At 42.9% G+C, this 16,343-nt stretch overlaps 1 protein-coding gene across 2 annotated transcripts in view; it reads left to right on the top strand.

Annotated features, from left to right (window-relative positions):
* Positions 1–784: 784 nt before the first annotated feature.
* Positions 785–16,343, top strand: part of IGF2BP3 (insulin like growth factor 2 mRNA binding protein 3) — a 110,557-nt gene continuing 94,998 nt past the window's right edge. Inside the window, exons 1-3 of one of the 2 annotated variants that reach the window (XM_059844929.1) lie at positions 785–919; positions 1,438–1,659; positions 2,919–2,979. In XM_059844929.1, the coding sequence (XP_059700912.1) occupies positions 1,485–1,659; positions 2,919–2,979 (236 nt within the window). In that variant the 5' untranslated portion in view covers positions 785–919; positions 1,438–1,484. Of the gene's footprint in view, positions 920–1,437; positions 1,660–2,163; positions 2,470–2,918; positions 2,980–16,343 lie in introns of those variants that run through there. The other variant, XM_059844939.1, reaches the window with a different exon arrangement.

Raw genomic sequence — 16,343 nt, 5'->3', positions numbered from 1 at the left:
TCCCTTTGTGTGCCGTTACCAGCCGAGGGCAACGGTGCCTTCGCGTTTCCCCCCACGCCTTCCACCATGGCCCAGATGGGAAGGGAGCACGGCCCCCCCGCCCCTCCCCGGGCCGGGCAGCTCCCTCGCCCCAGGACTCTCTTCTTCATCATCCCCCAACTCTCCTCTACCCCTTTGTCTTTTTTTTTTTTCCTTTTCCCTCTCCCCCTCTTTCGCCTTTCCGTAAGACTCAGCTCAAGGGGCACCGCGAGTACTGCGGGATCATTACCATATGGGGCTCCTCCGGGGCTAGAGGGACCCCCCCCGCCCCCGCCCCACAGCCCCCCAGCACGCAGCCGCGGCGGCGCTGCGCGGGAGCGGATCCCGCTCTCTCCCCGGCCGCCTCCCCCCGCCACCGCACCCCCTCTTTTTCCTCTCCCTTTTCCTCCTCCCCCCAGCCCATACTGCCGGGGAACGGGATCGCCCAGGCACGACCCCGATGAATAATCCCCACCGCCTGGCACGGCGGGGGAGGAGCGGGAAGGGGGGGGCGGGCATTGCGGTGCCTTTTCCCCTCCCTCCCCGGGATCACACCCCGCTCACACGGGGGGAGGTGCGGCCGCCCAGCCGTTTTTGGGCGGAGGGGGCGAGCAGAGCGAACTCCCCCCGCGGAAGGGTAGAGGCGGCGCAGACCGGAGCCCACCCAACTCCGGTTTCCATTTCCCCCGCCCTCCGGCCCTCTCTAAACTTGTCCTGTCCTGTCCAGCCTCCCCCCACCCCTCTCCCCGTCCTTCACCCCAGCCATCCTCCTCCTCCTCCTCCTCCTCCGTGAGTGTGTGTGCGCCCCATCCACTCGCTAATTGAAGAGCTGGGATTCCTCACGTGAGAAGTTGATTTGTAGTTTGAACACGTGGCTCATTCAAAAAGCCGGAATATTCAAGTAATTTTTTTTCTCTCTCTCCGTCCTTCCCTCCCCCCTCCCCTTCTCTCTCTCTTTTTTTTCTTTTTTTTTTTTTTTTTAATACTGAGAGGCGGCGCCTGCATGCACGTAGTGTGACATTTTCATAGTCCGCCTGCTGCTGCCAAAGGGGCTTGGGGGCAAGACAAAAAAAGTAGTTTTTTTTTCCCCTCCCCTCCTCCTTTTCCTCTTCTCAGCCCGCCATCCGCGGCCCCGGCGCTGGGTGTTTCCCCCGTGCCCCCCATGCGCCCGGGTAGCACGGCAGGCACTTAGGGCTCCCGTTTGGCCACGTTTTTTTTTTTTTTTTTCTTTTTTTTCCCCTTTTTTTTTTTTTTTTTTTTTTTTTTTTTTTTTTTTTTTTACCCCGAGAGAGAGAGGGAGGGACACAAGCTGCAGATCTGATTTTTTTTTTTCCCTCTCCCTGTCTCTCTCTCTCGCTCTCTCCTTCCTCCATCGCATTTTGTTTTATTTCCCCCTTCCTCCCCACCTCCTCTCGCAAGACGAGGGTTGCAGCCCGCGGTGCGCGCCTCCCCGAGCCGCCAGGAAGATGAACAAGCTCTACATCGGCAACCTCGGCGAGAACGTCAGCCCTCTCGACCTGGAAAGTCTCTTTAAGGACTCCAAGATACCCTTCTCGGGCCAGTTCCTGGTGAAGACGGGGTACGCCTTCGTGGACTGCCCCGACGAGAGCTGGGCCATGAAGGCCATCGAGGCACTTTCAGGTGAGCGGCCCCTTCCACCACCCCCGCCCTCTCCCCGCAGCCCCGACGGCTCCCGCCTCTCGAGCTCTTCCGCGGCCGCGGAGCGGCTGCGGCGGCGGCCTGGGCCGCGCCGCTGCTCTGGGGGTTGCTGAGGGGGGCCAAGGGGGCTCCTCTTCCCTCCGCCCTCAGGTGAGGTGGGAACTGTTTTTTTTTCCGAGCGCGGCCGGAGCCGCCCGGCCTTCCCGTGGAGCCTTTGCGCGGGGCTTACGCGGCGGCGGCCCCCCGGGAGTGGCCGGGGAGGGGCGGGAGCCTGGGCCCAGGGACCCGCGGCGCGGCCGTTCCCATGTTTTTCCAAGCCCCACGGCCAGCCCTGCCCGCCCGGGGGCCCTCGCTGCAATGGTGGGAGGGGGGGGCGGTGAGTGCAGTGAGGCGGAGGCGGGCTGCGGGCGCGGAGCCCTGCGCGGGGCAGCGGCTGCACACACCCCCCGGGCACAGCTGGACTCCCCCGCAGCCCCTCTCAGGGGCCGCCTCCCCCCGGAGCGGGCTGAGGCTCCTTTCGGCTTGGCTTAGGCCGCGGGGCTGGGGGCGAGGCGCCGAATTGCTCCAAAGTTGGGAGGGGGCAGCTCTGCCTGCCCCCCCGCCCCGCGCTGCCCTGCTATTTATTTCGGTTTCTCTTCGCTGCTCTCACGCACCCATCACCGCCTCCAGCAGCGCCGGCTCCCGGCCCGACATCCTGTTTTTGTGTGCTTTAAAAAAAAAAAAAATATTTTCGCTTGAAGCGGCTTTGCGGAGGTCTGCCGAGAGAGGCTGCCTCGGAGGAGATGGGCTCAGGTCTGCTGGGAGAGGCTGTTTCGGAGGAGATGGGCTCTGGCTGCGCTCCGCGCCTCCCTTCGGCTCCCTTCCCGCCCGCTTCCGCGCAGAAAATCGCCCGAAGTTGGCGGCACGAGGGGTGGCGGAGCCCCCGCTCCCCCTTCCCGAGACGGGGCCGAGCCCGGCTCCCGCACACGACGTTTCGCGGGCTGTTTGCAGCGCGGGGCGGGGGAAGGGGCCCCGCCGAGGGCAGCGCGGCTCCCCCGCGGCAGCGGCGCGGCCCCGGGCGCCGGGCTGTGCCGCCTTCGCGGGCGCCGCGGCCCCGCTCCGCCGCCGCTGCCCGGGCTGCCGATGAATGGGCTAACGTGTTGCGCTCCTGTTTCCTGCTTCGCACCCCTACGAGCCTGCTCCTGGAGACTGGGACGCACGGCCGGGCTCGAATATTTTCCCCTTTCTGTTTTTCTCGGCAGGTAAAGTGGAGCTGCATGGGAAACTCATAGAAGTTGAACATTCGGTCCCGAAAAGACAAAGGTAATTTATTTTTATCCACACCCCCCCAGCCCCCCCCTCCCCGCACCGCCCCTTGCCCTTAGTTATCCAGTGAGAAGCAATTTGAAAAATGCTTAGGTTTGTGTTTCTCTTCCCTGTAGATAAATGGACCGCTTTCTTAAACCCACAGGCGTGCACTCAGTGCAATCCGAGAGGTTTTCTAGAATCACCCCACGTATTTATAATGTAGTGTCTTGGTCAGGCAGCAGCTATACTATATAATTTATTTTTTAAAAAAAAGGCACCTTTCTGTGGGAGAAGCAAATTATTATGGTTTGATGGCAAATGATTGTGTAGATTTTTAAATTTTAAAGTTCCATGAGAAGAGTTAAAATCTGTGTTCTAGCAGGAAATGAAATGTGGTGTTGTGCACTGTATAACGGGCAAGCACGTGAGCTCTGCTTCAGCAACAAAAAGCACCTTGTAAATATACTGGTGGTTATATTTTTTTTGGTCCTGCCATGTTGGAATCTGCAGCATTTTACAGGCACATAGTAGAAATCTCATCTGTATTTGAGAGGATTTTATCATCGCTATTTTGAGCTGGTCTATAGAAGCAGCAGGAGAAGGACTCCTTCCCAGTAAGGACAGGATTTATGCATCCTTCATTTCAAATATATGTTTAATTTTTGCAAGACAGTAATTTTGTTGGGCCTCATGTAAAGAAGCAATATTTGGAATAAAGCAGTAGTATTTTTATGCTGCCTATAGCAATTCAGCCTGCTTCTTTCGCAAATATTTATATGATAGAAAACCTGGCATGCACTAGAGAGCAAAAAAAAAAAAAAAAATAGATCAAACTTTCCACGTGCTTGTTCCTGCACTCCATTATTCCATCTGGGAAGTATGTCTGTCTGTGAAACTTTATTACAAGGGACTTCTACTATTTCAGGATTATTTTTAAAAGTGTGGTCTTTTTAAGATAGTTGATTGGAAAAGATGGTTTAATGGTTTATCTGTCTCGATGGGCATTGTATCATGGTATTTTGAGAATTAGAAGTTTGATCATCTGTTTAGCGTCTGAAGAAAGCTTCACTTGAGAAAGTATGGAGGTTTTTTGCTCTAGTTAAGGGAAGGGGGAACCTCTCTCTAGACAAATTCATTGCATGTGACTCTTTATGGTTGTATTTATTTGATATTTTTCATTGAAGATTAATATGGTGTATGTCCTCTTTCTCCTTTAATATGCAATGCATATAGTTTTGAGCTACAGTAGCCTGCATTTAATAGATTTTTTAATAGAAAAAAACTGTTGTAGATGGAATATACTTTTAGATTTAGGAAGAAAATTCCATGGGACATTTAAAAATTGATGATTTCCTATTAGTCTAATAAACTTACTGTTATGTTTGTTAATCTTAAGCTTGCACAAAGAGCATTCTATTTATGCTTTTGAAAATAAATTAATTACACTCAAATAATGGTAAATTTAAAATCACTGGTGCCTCCCCAACATTTTTTTTTTGTTTTTTAAATCATTGTTTAATGTGTTTAAAAGTATTTTTCTGTTCTTTCAGCTGCCAGCTGAAATGGTGTAAAAGTCCATTCTTTGTATTGGATGCCGTGTCCTATTTGTGAATTAGCAATTATCAGAAATGTTTATCTGTCTGTAACTTGTTGAAAAGAATTCTGCACTGAACTTCAAGCACTTTTCTAGGCATGTGTTGCTTGCATATAGGCATATTGAAAAAATTGCAGATGTAATTGTATCAGCATACCCGTGTTGCTTCTCCCAAAGCCCTTATTTGTTAAAACACTGTTTCATCGTGCATTATCTTGTTGGAATGCATTAGATATAGTTCAGATTTATACTACTGTTTAACAGAAAATTAAATTGTATTTCTCATGGCTGTACTTCCTTCCCCTTTGTTTCTGCTCCCCCTCTCCCAAAATCTAATACAGAGAGCCACTTAAAATTCATTCAGTGGCCTCCATATGTAATAGTGACTCTCTTGTTCCTTTTATAAATGTATAATTTTTTTTTTTTTTTGGAGGGGGGGAAGGAGAGTGTCAAAAAGTTGGAGATTTTTTTCCCTTGTTTTTCTAAGCATTGCTTACTGGGCACATATTTGGAGATGTTAGCTACATGTAAAAGCGCAGTTTTCAAATGTTGAGTACTGTTGGTGAAAGTGGCTAAGGTGATTCAAAGTAACTTATTTGAAGTCTTTGTATCTTTTTGCAGCAGGGGAAGGTGTAGGAGCAGCTGGGGTGTGGTGGGGGATGCTGCTGGCCAGGCCCACCCAGTGTGTTTGCAGGCTGTAAGGCCGGGAAGCGCTTTCCAAAGGGCCCTGTGCTCTCCAGTGGGCGAGATATGGCTGGAGAAGTGACGCCATTTAAAAAAAAAAAAAGTGGATGTGTCAAGTCTGTCTTTCAGCGTGAGAGTACAATTAATAGTTTGGTCAAATGACTACTTTGTAAGAGCAAAAGTTGTTTTGTAGTGCAACAAAATTATTCAATACATCGTATTGACCTCTGCTGCTTTGAGGCTGCTTCGTGGAGACTCCTAGCTCACAGCCTCCTTAAAAATGATTTTTATGGGGGTTTCTGTTGTTTTATTTTTTAATTTTTTTTTTTTTTTACCAGAGTGTGTACATTATCACTCACAAAGGTAGTTTGTGGGTATCTTTCTCCAGAGACAGCTGAGGTGCACAGGAGGAAAGGGTAAGGGTTTGGTAATCCATATCCTTGTCACATAAAGGAAGGTCAAGAGGTGGTGTCAGCTAGGGTTGCCATAAAGTTGAGCTGAATCTGGAAGACATGGAGTGTGCCTGGCTTGCTATTCAGGGCGAAATTCTTGGGCCCAGTAGTCACTGCATTCCAGCCTTTGCTGGATCTTCTGATTTGAAGTGGGCACACCCAGGTTTGCAAAATTGCCTTCCTACCTGCTGTGGAAGGAAGTAAGGGGAGAGCCTGTGTGTGGCTTTCCTCCCCCCACCACTTCCCTGGAAGTATCTAAAAAACTGACCAGGAGGTATGCTGTGGTTGAAAAAAGAGCCCTGGTCAAGGTTTTCTTGATGGAAGGGTGGGGAATTACTTTGGGGGAGGTGCAAAGCATTTAATAAGCTCAGGAGTAGATTCCTGACTTACTATTGAAATCTCGAGGGAATGCCAAAGGAATGCAGCATTTCTGCATTCAGACCCCTTGGTGTGGAAGAAGGCTATTGCAATATTTAAGGGTTTAGGTCACTTTATGCAAAAGTTAGAGGAGGCATTGTAATGATTTTGACTGCGAGTCACGCTCAGGAGGGAAGGCAGGGCACCGTTAGTCACATCCAGCCCTCGGATGATGAGCGCTCTCCCGAGGAAGCGGCGGTGCGGGAGGAGGGTGGTGGCTGCCCATGGCCTACGTGGAACTTGTGGTGCGAGGCCTTGGGCACTACCTCGGCACAATCCAGGAGCAGCTGGTATCTCACAAGGCGATGTAGGCTGCAATCTGATTATTCAAATGGCCCTGATGTCACTTGTGCGTAATGAGGGGGGAGGGCAGGCGCTCACTCTGGGCACCTGGGGATGTGCTTGGCGCAGCCTCCCGGCCTGGCTTCCATGTCCAGGTGGGCTTCCCACCCAGACCTGATCCACTCTGCCTGCTCCTGGGGCCCTCAGGTACCTAAAATGTTCACAAACACCTCACTCATGCTAATGATGAGGTGGTTTTTGAGTTGGAAGGTTGATTAATTTTTTTTCCCCCCACCTTAAGGGCTCTTTGTTGAGAAAAGAAATTCACTGTGTCTCTTCTGGGGGATTTGTTTGAGAAGGGAGCAGGAGAAGCGAGTGACAGAGCTGCACCCTACAGGTAATGCTGCTCTTTAGGGGGAGCAATGGCCTGCCAGCTGGGCTTCACCTCTGATGCTGAGGTGTCCAAAGGCTGATGTGAGGAAAACAGGCCCCAGGTCCCCCTCGCAGCTACCTGTGTTCCAGGAGTGACCATTAGATGGGAATTGGATTGTGTTGCTAATTTTCAGTGTAATGAGGGTTTGCGTCCTGTGTGCAGAAGAAGGTGGGAAATGGTTTTGTGAGGCTAAAGTATGCATGGTGCCTGCAATGGTCATAGTTATTAAAAAAATAATAAATTAGTGGCATTGATTTTTAGTTTTTGATTCTGCAAATATAAAGTAGGTAGAAATATGGTCAAAGTAGACATGTTAGAAAATATGCTATTTTTTAGCTGTATCTGTTCTCTTTTCTGTGTGCAAACTTAGTGTTTCTGAGAGTGCAGGGCAAAACTTCGCATAATGATTTAAAGTTTTTATTCTGTTTCCACATTTGTTTTTGCAGATGTGAACAGAAGATTTTTTTTTTGTTTTAATCTTTGAAATTTTGCAACTGGAGTGGAAACACCAGTTGTGACTATTCCTACCTATACAGACAATGAGTCGTTCTGACAAAACCAGATAATCTTCACCAACCCTGTTAACTGTTACATTGTGGGAAATTTAACTTTTATAGTTCCTCATGCTGTTTGATCATTAATTAAGAAAAAAATCCGTTCTTGCTGTAGTTTTTAAAAATCAGCTGGAACACATGAAACACAGCTGTAAATGTGTGTCCTGAAAGGTTGGTCCTGTTCTCATTTTGCTAACTTCCCTTTACAGAAGGTACCCTGAGAAATATACTTGTAGTGGACTTTAAATTGTGCATAGATATGGTAAATTTTAAAGGGGTAGAATAAAAAATAACATTTTGGAAGTGTAATTCAAGGGTAGTAAGAATATGATCAGGAAATGTTTAAGATTTTTTTTTTTCATTTCTCCCTTTTTTCCCTTCAAGCACGGGGTAATAACATTTTCCACATTTTTGAGACCTTGAAGGTGGCATTTTTATAAAATGGGGCTGTGTTCATTTCAGTCACTCTTTTAAGTGCAGAGCATAGGACTCTACAGTGCTGGAGTCCTTTTATGGCTTCTGGCTAGCTACTGGGTGGACTTCAAATGCTTGGTTTTGACCTGAAAGTTTTTAAATGGCCTGAGTTTTACCTGCCTAACAGAAAATGTGATGCTTCCCATAATGCCTGTGAGAGAGGGACCCAGACAGAATTAAAATACACCTTAGCCATGGACAGGGCTAGTCCTTCAGGGAACCTCACAAAAAAGATTCTTCACTCCTTAAACTTTTTCCTCTCCTTAGGGTCATGTTATCTTTTAGTATTTTATTGTCCTGGGATTTTGGTAAAAAATTCATAGGGGCGTGGACCACAGTTAGACACTCTTTCTTCTGGTGAGTTCATCCTTACATGAGCCCAGTGAGGTAGGCACAAGACAACATTGATGCAGGACCTTTTTTCTTGTCATTGAAGAGTAAAATCTATTATTGGAATTTGATTATTCAGAATCAATAAATGGATAGAGAGGACCTGCAAAAATGGAATGCTCTAAAATCTTAAGTATGGATGACAACTTCATGCTTTGTATATAGAAGGGGATGGATTAAAAAGTTTGAATTGGTTTGGTACATTTAGCAATATCAAGGTGCTTTATGTAGTTCTAGAGTGTTTCAAGACCATTATATTTTAATGCACTTTTATTTTCATATGTAAAATGTCTATCTCCACATGGGCCTATTCTTCATCTCTAGTCTATTCTTCTATTCTCTAATGAGAATAGAGAACCATGTAAAGTTATATGCTAAATACTGTTGAAAGCTAGGATAAAACCATAACTTTCCCTTATTTTGTTTAGAATCATGATGGAATCAATTATTTGAGCATTATTTTATAGTTTTAGTCTCAGGCTTCCATACTTTTTCCTTTATTCTTTTTTTCCTGGGCATGTCAAATGTAGGCACTTGAATTCCTTTTCACCTTGCATCTTTGCTGGGTGAGTGTTACCTCTGCTGTCCAAATGAGGAAAATATCTTGGATGTGCCATCCAAAAATCTCCCTGTGTGTCTGTGCTGGGGGTATGCTTGGGGACCAGTTAGCCCAGTGCTTGCTGGTGCTACCCAGCCTCTCTGGGCATGTCTGTCCATCTGGATACTTTGGTGATAGTTGTTCCTTGTCATCAACTGGAATATGTGATTTGGCTTTGAAAAATTTCTGTGTGAGATCAAGAGCTCCAGTGTTTTTGTGGTAAGTATAAAAAAATTGTAATTGTGCATTATCTCCTGGTTTTGCTTCTTTCCAGATCTGCACTATTGGTTTGTGAGTGTGTTTTTAAAGATGGACATATTTTTACAGAGAGAAAAAAATCTTGATATATGTAGTGGAATACTTAGCAAATGAAGTGCATATTAATCAATATTAAGTGACCCTAGTAAACCTTAAAATACTGTATGTGTAAAGGCAGTAAAAGAGTGGGGCCAAAAAAAGGTGGTTTTCCATTTTTTTTTCCTGCCAGTGCATTGAAATTTCAAAATGAAAAATTACAATATTAATTGTTATTTTGCTGACTTGTATTACTGTGGCAGCTGGCACAAGAGGAACCCATAGTATAAAATGTCTCCTGTTCAGCACAGCCCCAGCAGCCATGTGCTTCCCCTACAGCCTGCCTCCTCATGGTGCAGGGGAATCAGCATCTACTCAAACTGTCCTTTTGCAGGTCTGAATGAATGGAAAACTGCCACTCACGTGCAAAATGAGGTACTCTGTGCTTTTAATTTAGTTAAAATTTGGATAAGATCACAAATAGTGAGTCCAAGAGGGATTTGACTCTTCTTGGGTATGGGACTAAGTGCAGGAACGAAACCGCCTTGAAATGGAGAATCTTCAGCTGGGAAGGGCTTTACTCCATTTGAAATTTCTTGATTATCTTGTGACTGTAGCCTCTGAATTATTTCTCGCCAATCAGTAGTTTCTAAGAGAATGTGTACGTATATGTGTGTCTCTTGTGTGTGTGTGTATATATATAGCCACATATGCATTTTAAAAGATTGTATTACCATAGAATAATTTGCAGTTTAAGGAGGAACCAGCTAAAAATATCTGGAGAATTTATAAAAATAGTAAGGTTGGGAGTTTTTTTAGTGTTTTTTTCTTGGTTTTTTTTTTTCCCCCCAAGTACCAATACCCTTGAACACAACTGGAGCTGAATGTTCACTTTTGAAAGATTAACTTTCATGCTCAGCTGAACTTTAGGAATGTTATTTTAAAATATGTAGTCTACACCATGTGTCTAATACATTTTTCCTCTTTGAAAGTAGAAGTGTTTTATTGTTTTGGTAAATTGTTTTGTAATTTTTAGATGTTAAATGTACATGTTCTATACATTTTCCCTAAAAAATGGAGCTTACTTCACCTTAATGGAGCCTTAAAAATTCTAGTGCAGAAATCAGAATTCCCAATGAAGGGAACTGCAGTGTGTGTGAACTAAAATTTCTGTTGGAAAAAATAATAAGCTTAAGTTATTAGTTGGATTTGCAGTTACTTATTTTCCTGAAATTTCATGTTAAAGACCAGTCAGAGGTGGAGTAAAAACCTTGCTGGGCTTGGATTTGGAATTATTCATTAAATATCTAGCATGCATTGATCAAGGTCAGGTTCTAATTTTCTAGGAACAATCAGGGCAGGAGGGCTGGCTATGAGCAAGGGGAGGGGTGGGGGAATCCCTGCCTTTGAGTTGTGCTGTGCAGGTGCTCCACACAACTTTCATCCCAGGGCCTGATCCTGCACTCTGTCTGCCCCCTCTCCCCTGCCATCAGAGGGAATCCTGAATCCCCAGTGTGTGGCAGGGAGACTCCTGGGAAACAGAGCTGACAAAATGTCTCTGGCTTTGATAGGGAAAATGCATATATCTAGCAAAGGCAAAAGACACCAGTTGTTTGTTTGGGTCTTTTAAACAGTAGTTTTAAAACACTTACAGAACAGATAATCCAGAAATTTATTTTTGGGGATAGAGTGGATTATTTGGTTTATACACATGGAGGAATTTTTTTGCGATGGTGGCTTCCTGGTTATCATGGAAGAATAGTGCAATTTTTCCTCCTACATCTAAAATAAAAATTTCAAAGAAGAGTCTCTTTAGAGCAGTGCTTGGAAAACATAATTTACGGGATACTAGAGGAATTTAGGTAGTAGTTCAATCTATGGCAATAGATTATATTTATAATGTGAATATTATCCTTTTTTAATATGAATTCTGATATACATGCTTTAAATGATTTTCTGGTGAAAGTTTGGAGGCAAACTTTTGCAGGTAATGCCTAGGTAAAAAAAAATTGTCTATCTTGAACTATTGCAGCTAATTTAGAAATAATTTTTCAAATTACTTTGCTTAACTGTACACCAGCTTGCACAGGCTCTCCTCACCATTGAGCTGCTAGTTTGTTAGAGTTATGTACTTCTGTGCTGTAGAGAGCACAAGGGTCTTTCCTACCAAGGCAACAAGATTCCTGAATGAACCACATCTTTCTTCATGGAAAACCATGGCTCTGGTGTACAGAGGGAGCTGTTCACCAGGGTCAAGCCAGAGGGATTTGATGCTGAGTGTCTCTGAGCAGTATCGATCTCAGTGGGTGCTGGGGCTGATCAGCAGCAGCAAGAGCTCTCACACGGTGAGGTTTCTGTTAATAGGAGCTTGATTATATAAATGAGTTCTAGGTGGTGGTGGGCAGCAGCCTAACTTGGTTTTATGCTAACCAAAAGTGTTAAAAACTGCCACTGCTGATCAGGAGGCACTACTATTGGCCTGAGAGAAGTGCTGCAGTATCTCACTACTTGTTTTTTACCTAATTGTATGAATTTTCTGCATGCACAGGAGCTCTTAACATAGGATGAGAAATAATTGAGAATTGGACAGCTCTTACTGTTGGTTTTTTTAAAAAAATACAGTGCACTCATTACTAAATTTCTTTTCAGAGTTTAATTCTGGAACTCGGTAGAAATGGTGTAAAACTGTTCTTGTCCTGCTAATACTAGTTCATTTGAAGATCCATCAGAATGCTTATTCTGCTAAAATACTTAAAAAAAAAAATCCACCCCCTAATGCAACCAGACACCCCACACTGTTGTAATAGTCAAAAAGTAGAGGATATTTTTTTATTAAATACTAAGATTTTTTTTCCTCAGTGGTGGTCTGAGTCCTAATAACAAATGGTGAGTTCCTGTTCTATTTGATGCCTTGCTCAGAGTTGCTGCTTTTGTATTTATTTAGAATGTATTATACACCTCTATTCAGAATTTTTTTTTTTTTCCTGTCATGTACTTGAGGATTTTTATAAATCGTGTGATTTCTACCCATTCTTTTGCACTGGCTAGTCTTAAACAAGAAGTAATTGTTGACATGTAACTATGTCCCAAATTCTGCATTTAACATAGAATGGTAAGCTTTAGATAAAAGTGGTGTACACACCCTTGGTACAGCTGGGCTTTATGACAGTTGTTCAGTTGAACTCAAAGCACAAGCAGAATTGTGTTTAACCTATTTATAGTTGAAGCTACCAATTATTTTCTTGAAAGTAGTCTTGGGAAAACAGTTTGAAGACTTGTCATTAACTGAAGTCTTGAAATTATAAGGATTGCTCTACCTTTGTGTTTGACTAGCTTCGCTAAAATCACAGAATTTCATTCACTGGCTGCGGTTGGGTTTTGCCTGCCTCTGTGGCAAATAATAAGCTTATGTATATTGCTTTTCTTCCTGGCCCTTGGGCTCACGTCACCTGATCCACAGAGTTCACCCAGAATGACTGTTACTGGTTTTGCACACGCTAAGCTCAGCATCTTAACGTGAAACTGAGACTTCTGCTCAGCTCCAGCACCGCACGTGTGGTTATTTCAGCCTCCCGCTGTATAGCAGTGATGTGTTTTGTGCTGGAACACTTCAAAAAATGGTTTTTCAAATCAAAGTTGAAGTTAATCTTAACTTTTTAAACTAGATTTCCACTGCTGATGGAAATCACATGTGATTTTGTATTCTAGAAAGCCTCTCTGACACAGTTCTCCCTTGTGTCACCAGGGGTATCATTTTGGGTGGTACCTTTGGGAGAAAAGGGCAGTAAAAGGTAAAAAAAAAGGGGAAAAGCATGGAAAAGTCTGTTCAAAACTCAACCATGTTTTACCACGATGAAAGCCTGTAAATTTCAGAGGAACAAATGGCATTAGAGCAGTGATAGTTTTCTGGAGGTGGCTGTGGTGTGTCACTTATCTGTTGAGACTGGGGTGAGATAAGGAGAGGTTGGCCTGGTTTGGGGGGCTGAGGAGATGCCCTGAACCCTTCCCTCTAACATTCAGGCCTGTGAACTTCCCTTGCTCTCTGTGTATAATGTGTGTGAGGCTGTGGAGTATTAAAGCATGTCTTTGAGGTTTGGGGGAGGAGGGGGAGGGAGCGGTTGCTTTGTTTTGGGGTTTTTGGTAGTTCGGGTTCTGGTTGTTACTGGTACTTTTGTCTCGTTGCATAGTCCAGCTCCAGGCACAAAGCTGGTGCCAGCATGGTTTGGAATAAACAGAATTTTTGGGGGATGATGGTGGGGAGTGAAGAAGATGCACAAGCAGTAGTGTTAGCAAAAAGTGGTTAGTAACCCCCAAAGAAGGATGGCTTATATCTGTCAGGATGACTTACTTATACCTTACAACACCACTGTCTTCCTTAAGCTTTTTTTTTTTTTTTTTTTTTTTGCTATTTTAACTTTCTTCTGGTCTTTAAAAAAATGTTCTGAAATCCTCAGTTGTTGGGTATATCCGTATCCAGGTGGAATGGCTGAATTTAGAAGCTTTGAGAGACATATTTAAACTATGCTAAACTGTGCTCTCAGGTAAAAGCAACTCAATCGGTTTGTGGGGGCAAGTCCCACCTAATTTGGGTATCTCTGTTTATGAATCAGCACCATATGATTGTAAAAATAAGATAGTAATTACTGTCTTGTGTGATAATAAGCTTGCACATCTGTATACAAACTAAATTCAAACTAATTATCTGCTAAATAATTTATTAAATGTGGTCGGAATTATCATCTTTGTTCATATGAACTTTGCTCATAATCCTAATTTAAATACCCAGCAATATGCCACGTCTTTGAAAACTGCAGATTACTAAATGCAAATAATCTTGACATTAATGGTGATTAACTTATAAATTATACTTATGATTTAACTGGTTAGCTGTAGCATGATATAAGCCTTTTCTCTTCTTTAAGAGTAACTAATCAAAAATTACAATTTTGCTTAGTTTAATGTGAAGTGAACTAAAACATTGTCAATGTTAAATGCTACGTAAAGAGTGTACTTTCCAGTGCAGAAATGTAAGCTCTATTTTTTTGTTCTCTGGTCATGGTAGTGTATTCAAATCTGCAGTGAAAAAGTCAGTGCTGTTTGTGATATTCATCCTCAAAACCTGGTGTTGCATCCTGTTTTCTGTGAAAAAGAAATTAAAAAAAAGAAGGAATTATTTACAAGGTGATAGTATTATCCTATAATTGCTCTATATACCTCTACGTAAAGTCAGGGTAGATTTTTAAAATAGTATTACTAATGCAGAAGAAATTAATATATATTAATTGTAAAGGTTGCTAAAGAAAATACACTTACACCTCTTATATGGAAACAATTTTTCAGAATAACTTCCCTTTGAAAGAAATTGTAGAATTGAAATGTTGCATAATTTAAAGTCAGTGAACAATTGAATTTTAGTTGTTGACTTTTCCAGTTGAACAGAATGAAATGATACTCTAAGGCTTTAATCAAGCCCTGGTATGAAAGCTCAGGGATTGCTTTCATATATTATACTATGTAAGCCTGTGTGCACTAATCAAAGCTGCTATGACAAAAGCACGGAAGATTGTTTTGGTAATTCTTAAAAATGAAGTTTAATGCAAGATATAATTAACAACATTTCTATTAAGTCAATATAAAATATTGCAAAGGACTCTACACACGATCTGTGATGCTTCAACTATGGCAGTACAAATTATTTACTGTGCATGAGGATTTACTAGTGTAGATAAACTTACCCTGACCAAACCAATTGCTCAAAAAAAAAAAAAAAAAAAAGAAAAAAAAAGGAAAAATTTGTATGGCTATTGCCGCATAAATTTAACTTCTTAAAATGTGTCAATTAGAAAGCTAATTTTTCTTCAGTAACCAGTCTTTAGATCACACCTTAATGTAAAAAATATTGCTTATGTGTGCAAGGTGTGTCTCTTTAGTTCTGTGTACCAGCTGAAGGATGGCACATTCTATACTTCAAGGGTATAAAATCTTTTGATGGGAGACTGTGCAGGTCTCCTAAATAACATGTTACATTTTTCTGAAAGTACAGCTATGAAAGAATTTCATTTGGTGTTCTTCTCTCCACAAAATTTTTGTGCAAGTGAATAGCATTGAGTTTGTGGAGGAGAATCTTTCAGAGAAAATTACTAAAAAAGTTAAAATAATGTTTGAAAGCCATACACCAAATTTTTCTCTTTTCAATAACAAATAATAGAAGTAAGAAGTAACAGAAATATAGAACAAGCAATTGCATTTAAAAACAAATTTCTGCATCTATTGACACTCAGCATAAAAATGGCGAGTCAAACAGCAGAGTGGTCACTTTTGATGACTTTTGGGTTTTGCCAGGGCAAGAGAAAGGAAGGGAAGCTGTTTGGTGGTGATAGTGCAGACCCTAAGGGTTCTAGCACTCCTCTGGTGAAGGTGTTATATCTCATCTGATTTAGGTCACTTAATCAGTTTAAGGCCACGTGGAATTGCCATTAGTAAGGAACAGGACTTGAGTGCTCTTCTTGCTGGTATTCCATTAGTTCAACAGCGTGTACCAGTGGAAGGATGACTAGAGCATCAAAGTGAGAATTGGCATCCGTGCAGTCTTGGCTACAGCATGCATCAATTTATACTTTAAAAATTTCTTTTAGACTTGTGTTAACAAGGCTTATTGTACTGAAGCTATTGAGGCAGAAGGACTTACTTATTTTAAAAGTAATGGGAAATTTACACTAAACTAGATATTTCTTATGTAAAACTGGTGGAGTATTCTACTTTTTTTTCTGTTAGTGTGGTCTAGAAGATTTAAAATAAACAGTTTGTCTTTCCAGCACTTTTAACATTTTTCTTGATTTGGCTTGAGATTGAAAGGTAGAAATTATTTTTAATTAAAAAAAAAGTTTTGTCATGTGAGCAAATTACCTGCAGGTCATTGTTAGGCTTTGCTGGAACATCAGATGATGAGCATAGTATCTTTCAAATGCTCAATTATCATGTCAGTCTAAGCTGTCCTCTTGCAAAGTTTATTAATATATGTATTTCTGAAAAACAGTAATAAAAATTGAAGTTTCAGTCAGTGTGGATGCAGAGAGAAAGCCATGTGTGCATGTGCACACACACACTCTAAATACTTTGAGTGGCTCCAGACACTGGAAAGAGCCTGAAATCTGTGGCTGTACATTTGCAAGTGTTGATTTGCTCTGTGCATTTGTTAATTTTCCTT

This window comes from Haemorhous mexicanus, chromosome 1, assembly GCF_027477595.1.
Source record: "Haemorhous mexicanus isolate bHaeMex1 chromosome 1, bHaeMex1.pri, whole genome shotgun sequence".
Lineage (NCBI taxonomy): Eukaryota > Metazoa > Chordata > Aves > Passeriformes > Fringillidae > Haemorhous > Haemorhous mexicanus.
This window is presented reverse-complemented; position numbering and strand designations above follow the sequence as displayed.